The 7,945-nt window shown below is 35.6% G+C and overlaps 1 protein-coding gene across 1 annotated transcript in view; it reads left to right on the top strand.

The window, feature by feature from the left end:
- Positions 1–1,224, top strand: part of LOC148274440 (tubulin beta-1 chain-like) — a 35,839-nt gene extending 34,615 nt beyond the window's left edge. The window contains exon 9 of the mRNA XM_088237116.1: positions 346–1,224. Coding sequence (XP_088093242.1) covers positions 346–408 — 63 coding nt within the window. The 3' untranslated portion in view covers positions 409–1,224. The remainder of the gene's footprint in view (positions 1–345) is intronic.
- Positions 1,225–7,945: the final 6,721 nt, after the last annotated feature.

Genomic DNA, 7,945 nt, shown 5'->3' on the forward strand with positions numbered 1-7,945 from the left:
TTAATCAGCTCTTATGGCTTCTTTGGGTTTATTTTGGCCGCTTAGGGTTTATTATCCCATCTGCCCTCTTAGGGTTCATTTGCTCTTCTGGCCTCTTTGGGTTCAGTGGCTCTTCTGGCCCAGAGGTAAGGTGGCTCCTCAAGCCTCTGCTTCGTCTAGTGGTCAGCATTTACCTACCAAACAGGTCTCGGGAAATATATTAACTTCTTCTCTACATTGTTAAATACAATTTTTGCGGTGTCCTATGCACCGTCAGGCGCGTATAGGGGATCGATGATGTCGATGACTGAAGATCTTCCTACTTTTGTCATTTAATTAACGGAATATTTGTGTTTGGTTCTCCAGGAGGCGACCGCGGACGACGACGCGCAGTTTGAAGAAGAAGAAGAGGCGCAGGAGGAGAACTGATTGGCCGACCCCACCGACCAATCGCGCGCCTGCCGACTGTCCCCATAACTCCGTGGATACACGACAGACAGATTGCAGGGAGACTTCACACACAAAACAAACGCTTCGTTCTTCTTACTAAATCCACCATTAATTCTATTCAAATTTTATTTAAAACACGCGTTAATTTTGGCACATAGATCATTTTAACACTGCAAACCGCGCAGAGATCACACGCGTCGAACATGTGATAAACATGAATCAAACACGTGTTCAGAATTTTTTACAAATTTTGAACTGCGTAAATGACGGGAAATAAAGATTTATTGGCATTTACCACTTTGTCGTTAACAGCCATACTCCAGTGGCCCCCCAACCAGCCGCTGTTGCGATCGCACGCCCAATGGAGATGTGTAAAAACTTTCGACGTGTTCTCGATGTGTGAATCTTCGTACGCTCGTTTTTTTGCGGATTTGATTGATACAAATGTCACATAATGGAAAATATACTATATATATAATAAGTATTAATATTTATATTGTATAAGCTTACATTTTTCTATGGATATATATATTTTACGTTACGTATTCCCAGTAACCGTGTTATCGTAACAAAATGTAACCAGTTGTAACTTTAAGCACCTAAGAATTTCTCCGTTGCATTTTATGTCCAATTTAGTCTTGCAATCTTCGGAAGGAGTTGAACCTATTTTTTAATAATATTTTGTATGGTTTTTTTATATTCCCATGTGCGATCAAGGATTTTATATTACGGCTCGACAATGCCATTGTCGAGCATTTTATAAATGACAAAATAAATAATTGTTTATTCATAAAATAGTGTTTTTATTTATTTTTTACGAGTTAATCTGTCGGGTGCTCGGAGTAATGATGCGCCAAGCAGAGGAGCCAGACCTAGGAAACCATTCTACGACTATTGGGTATTAAGTTAGCTACAGTTTGCAGCAAAACAATGGGCAGGTTGAGAATTGCCAAATCTAATTAATTTAATCCATTGTTGTTATCTTTAGGAATGCTAAAAAATAGTACTTACCTACATATTAATACATATTTTTCATTTGAATTGAAATCAACATTATTTTACTTTTATTTTTCAATCATTACAGAAAACTTTGAAAATGTAAAGAGGCGTTTAGGTTTTAGGACATATTGCCCTTAATCAACTGTCATTATCAACAGTAAACTTACTTTGATTCACAAATTTATCCCCTAAATTGAGAAAAATTAGTATCTGAAGTAAATATGTCGATATAAGGAAAGTTTTTAAGCAACTTAATACACGTGTGGGGAAAATTAATGCCAAAAATCAAAGGAAAATATTAGAAATCAATTCCCTGTGAAAGCTGACTCCTTTAACAGCTTTGACGCTCCTACTGCTGTAACCAAACATACTGCAATTCGCCATAGTGGATTTTTATTTACTATAACGTAAATATCCAAGTTATTTACGAACAAAGCCAAGCACAGTGACAAAAGTGTCAGGACCGATACGCATCTGTTTAACTAAACAAAATGGCCGCCAGCTGAGTGAAGTTGTCGCTAACCAACAACGCTTCCGTTCTATGAAATAGCGATAAGGCTTCTCTATAGCTTAGAGCATTATTAATCCGAGATTGGGTGTTTACACATTCTTATCCATTTTTTCCTAATGAGAACAAGAGGATAATTTAGTAAATAATGTATTCTCTTTCATCATTTTACAACAAATTCGTCAATAATTGGTGCGCAAGTATTGTGAGTAGCTTTGGCAGCTAAAATCAGGTTGTGGTCCTGTGGCTGGTGTCGCGGACTTACGAATCAAGGGTCCGAGGTTCGCACCCCGCTCTACCACAACTCCGTCCCCATTTTCTAACAGTGAGTTATTTAAAACTCGTTAAAGATTGACCCCAAAATTGAAATATTTTCTTTTTAATTTAATATTAAATCTTATGAACGCAAATGTCTGCTAAGCTTTATCACCTCGATTGAACGCGAACAGGTGTCAAAGATGTTCACGTTTGTCTATTGTAATAAAATTATTATTAAGTATTAGTAATATTGTGGATGTTTGAACATCCACATTTCCCCAACTCTTCCATCTGTTGACTTTTTGAGCATTTGAACATACTCAAACATTGTTGAATTAACTACCTGGTAAAAGAAGAAGCAACACTTTACTTTTTTACTTCGCAACAGTCAACAGACGGAAGAGTTGAGGAATTGTGGATGTTCAAACATGGGCAGAATGGTGAATGTTACACAGTGTGTAAAGTGGCCACTTAAACCAGCCAATTACAGGTCATAAGCCCTGTAAATACCTAGACTTCCATATTCCCTTCTCAAAAATGTTTTCCCTCTGTTGAAATAAATTTAAATATAAACAACTCCCTAGGACGGAAATCAAGCCAGTCTGCAAGCATTTGGACATACTCAAACATTGTTATTATTATTATTATTATGGATAACTTATATAGCGCCATTTTCGTAATAAAATACCTCAAGGGCGCTTTACATGGTGATTCTATTGTTAAGTTAATTTAATTGAAGCTTTTAAATTTGTAATTTAATTAAAATAATTTATTTTGCTGTCACGTGCTACGGATTTATTAAAATGATTTAGAAAACAAGTGGGTTTTAAGTTTTTGCCGAAACATCACTTCACTTTCACAGCCTCGCACCTTACTTCCTCGTTGGATTATTTATTCTATTATAATGAACAAAGTCAATGCTCATATACAATTTTTTTATTTATACATTGTTCTGGAATCTTTAATTGACTCCTGTAAATTTCAAATTGTGTAGCATCAGTAATTAAGCTTTTTCATAGTCGATGTATATTGATGTAGCTTTTCTGTGGATTTGTCAATCTGCAAAAAGCGTTGGATAGAGTTAACAGAAAAATTATGGAGGGTGTTATCGGAGTACGAAGTGAGCGGAAATCTGACACGAGCTATTGCTTCTCTGTATAGGGACAGCACAGCATGTGTTAGGGTAAACAGATCATACACATCGTGGTTTGACATTCATAAAGGAGTGAAGCGGGGATGCGTGATGTCACCATGGCTGTTCAACGTGAACATCGATAACTGCATTAAAGAACTGAAAGGCTTAAGAATGGAAGCAAAAATGGGTGATTTTAATGTCAATTGTCTTTTGTATGCTGACGAGTCCGTACTTCTTGCTAACAACGAAGAGGAACTGCAATTCTTGGTAACAAAGGTCTACGATGTATGCGAGAGAAGCGATTTGCTGATAAATGTCGATAAATCGAATGTGATGGTTTTTGAAAGAAATGAAAGTATGACTAAATGTGAAATCACTGTGAATGGAGTTATACTAAAACAAGTAGAGGAATTTGTGTATCTGGGAAGTATGTTTACTAGGAATGGAATGACTGAGAAAGATATTGAAAGGAGGGTGAGTGCCGGGAACAGAGTGAACGGTGCACTTAAATCAACTTTGGCAAATAAATGTTTGTCGCAAGAGGCAAAATTAGCAGTTCACAACGGAGTCCCGGTCCCGACCCTGATGTATGGGAGCGAAGTATGGACTTGGAAATACAGGGATGAAAGTAGGCTAAATGCTGTTAAAATTCGATTTCTCAGGCGAATGTGTGGTAAACCTATCTACGATAGATGCACAAATGTTGAGATTCGTACATTATGTAAGGCTGAGACAAGCATTATCGACAAAATCAAGAAAGGAGCTCTGCGCCGATTTGGACACGTAGAGCAAATGGACAGCGAAAGAACGGCTAAGAATATTTACAATGCGAATGTTGATGGATGCAGAAATTGAGTATGACGGAGAAAGACATGGCATGACCAAATCCAACAAATACTTGAAGATGGACATGTCAAAAAAAAAATCGGCGCGCGTGCATGAGAAGATGTATAAATGTAGAGGAAGCGAGATCTGTATGCAAAGATAGTGTTGTGGCGTTCTATCCTCTCTGCCTAATGATGGAAACGGCGTGATGGTTTGTTGTTTTTGTTGTGGTTTAATATACAAATGTATATTTTTGAAAAATCATGTTGACCTTTTTGAGGAGTCGAACCCGGAATTAGATAAATTCACAATTTAGGAGAAATCAATGAAAATCAGTTTGCCACTTGTCCCCGGTATAATTTATTGTGCGTAGGTAATTAAATTAAATGATTATGGCATCGCTTCTGCCTTCTGCTTGACAGAAATATATTTATGTAACATTTACAATTTTGATCGTAAACAAATCTTAATTTCGCAAGCGCGAGGGGCTCGTCAAAAGTTTTTTGCACGAATGTTTTTAGTATTTTTTTTACTGTTTTTTGTTCACTTTTTGTGACGCTGTACATGAAAAAGTTACCAACCGGCAAAATATCGACACATCCCACGTACAACTGTGTAACTGAAAAAAGTATATTTTACAGGAGAGCGTTTTAAAGATCTAAAAAAATCAACTCGTGATATTTCGCTGTTCTTACGTAGTAAAGCATAACGCTTTGAATTGAGTTATTTAATAAGATAAAAAATAAATGTTTTTTCTGAGATCACTAGTTTTCGTTTTATCACACATACACACTTACACTTTGCTACGTAACCTGTCATCAATACTGCAAGTCGCTGATCAGGCTTTATTCAATGGGATTCATTGAAATATTTCACGAGTATCCGCCTATAGTCCTTAAAATGTAAGATGATTAGAATGACAGTTGTCAGAAAAACTGACGACATAACTTTGTAGTAACGTCAAAGGAGTGATTTATATTGACACAAAAAATCATTCGTATTTGTTAAGTTAATTTTTTTTTTAAACAATTCTTGATCAATCAACATTAATATATAAAATCAGCTTTAAAACTTAAAAAAAACTAAAATCAACCTAATTATTAATGACGTTCTTACAAGGTCTACATCATTTTGCAAAAACGTTAGAGATTGGACAAATTGATCAATGTAAATTGATCGAATAAAAAAATATCGTCTGATAATGTTCACGAAAAAAGTATAAATGTCTTATTTTTGGTGAATAATTGTATTCAACACACTATAATAGGCTTGTTTTTGCGTTTTTTAATCAATTTTTGGAAACAGAGTTTCATGTTTGCATGAAAAAACTGATAAAATATCGGTAGATGATCAGTGATCAGTAATTTCCCATCACGATTGATTTGAGTTTGACAGCTGTTATTCTAATCATCTTACATTTGAAGGACTATAGTTACATAGTTTTACTCTGTACTTCATTTATCTTCCCCTAAAATGTTCACTTACACAGCTTTTACCAAAAAATTCTGATTAAATACCATCTTAAATTTGTTTATATGTCGCTGTCACAACATTAATATTAGATCATTTTCATTATTTTGATAAGTATACCTGTATTTTTTTTTTTTTGACGCAGCCTGTGCGCATTCGCTCGCTGTCCGAGGTAGAACTGAGCGATGGGCAGATCTCCGTCGCCCACGCCGCGCCGCATTACCCCCGCGTAATAGTCTGTAGCTGGCACACACCTAATTATTCCTCGGATTTTGTTTGAAATATATGCAGTTAAACATTTATACGTTTAAAAAAAAACATGTTCCAACGTTTTTTTATTTTTAAAAATATTTGATATTAAAGATCGTACGTAGAAAGTACGCAACCATTTGTTTTTTAATATTTTATTTTTGTAAATTTTATTCGTTCTAAAAAAATATTTTAATGTGCCAATATGTCTTCTTGGTCATACTGATCATCGTGGTTTCGGATGGGACAGGGTTTAAAGAACACCCTGTATGTACACATAAGTATATACATTATTATAGAGATACATAAACAAAAATAGTAAATAAAGAACAATATTAAGAAATTTTATACAGATTAATTTATAACGTTTTTAATACTTAACCTATATTTTTTTAAAGACAAACGATTTAAGGAAGAGAACGGAAATAGCTGACTGTTGCTTGCTAATATATTTTTTTTGACTCATTAAACTTTACGAGCGTCCCTCAGGTGACCATCTGTCAAACGCATTAGTGCGTATAGGCGTCTCTTTCTTTCCCATAGGGCGTGTCCCCGCGTGTGAAAGTGACACACATATCGCCGCCAAATTAGTGGGTCAATGTTTTTGTCTTCAAGACTTAACCCCTTCACTCGGGAGTTAATTTAAACACACACGAAAATTACGATTGCTTTTTACTTCCCGTACACCGCATCTGCATATTGAAATTAATTCTACTCTCTGTTATGTTTATATATTACGACAGGGATGAAAAACATTTTAGAAAAGGGAACAAGTCCAGGGATTTACAGGGCTTATGACCTGTCATTAAGGACGCAGGATGGATCCGGAAGAGGCGAGAGCGCAGGCTGGCGATAGGGTCTCCTGGGCCCCGATAACAATGGGAAGTTAACATTTATCTTCAATTTGATCTCCATTTTTTTCCATTTGTTTTATTATCTTTCGAGAGAACGTATCGAGAGCCGGCTTTGTAATCGCTACGTACTACCTCAGTAGATCAATGCAGACAATCGTTAAATACAACGTTTTGGCAATAGTTATTATTTTTTTTATATACTCGCATAGTAAAATAAATAAAACAACTTTGTTTTTAACCTTATTTAAATTTATTTCAACAGAGAGGGAAAACGTTTTTGAGAAGGGAATATGGAAGTCTAGGCATTTACAGGGCTTATGACCTGTCGTTGGATGGTTTAAGTGGCCACTTTACACACTGTGTAACATTCACCATTCTGCCCATGTTTGAATATCCACATTTCCTCAACTCTTCCATCTGTTGACTTTTGTGAAGTAAAGGAGCTGAAACCTTTATGATGTTGGTGAGATCCATCCGGCTGAACCAAATCACCTACTAGGCAACGCCTGAAAACAATTTGACAGGTCATAAGCCCTGTAAATGCCTAGACTTCAATATTCCCTTCTCAAAAACGTTTTCCCTCTCTGTTGAAATAAATTTAAATATGAACAACTCCCTAGGGAGAAAATCCAGCCAGTCTGCAAGCATTTGGATATACTCAAACATTGTTGTTTTTAACCACTTATTTTTTTTCCCACTGACCGGTTTCAAAGCAACGAAGCTTCTTCGTCAAGGTTTACGTAACTAATGAATACTTTCCTATTTTATTTTTTCCAACCAAACATTCAACCTGCATTCTACACAACTAATAATATAGGAACATTGTTAAAAAATCGTAAAGACAGAGTCCTTAAATATTCCTATCTAGCCACCTATTCGCCTCGCCTACTTAGCAACGCCTGAAAACTATTTTCCAATTTTAATATTTCGTCTTGTACCAGTTGGTCAATTCATAACTGTTTTGAGAATGTCCATATGTTTGCAGACATGCTGGATTTCCTCCCTAGGAAGTTATTTAAAACTAAATATGTTTCAACAGAGAGGGAAAACTAGTTCTAATTAACTCCCTAGCGAGGAAATCCAGCTTGTCTGTAAGAGTTTGAACACATTCAAAATATTGTACACTTATTAAAGTTAAGCAACCCTCATCTGCCCATTAAAAAACAGCTGTTATTTTATTTATTTATTTATTTTATTATATTTGGGATTTTTACAGCT

Source organism: Micrasema longulum, unplaced genomic scaffold (genome assembly GCF_059751315.1).
Source record: "Micrasema longulum isolate JH-2025_06_02 unplaced genomic scaffold, ASM5975131v1 h1tg001648l, whole genome shotgun sequence".
Classification (NCBI taxonomy): Eukaryota; Metazoa; Arthropoda; class Insecta; order Trichoptera; family Brachycentridae; genus Micrasema; species Micrasema longulum.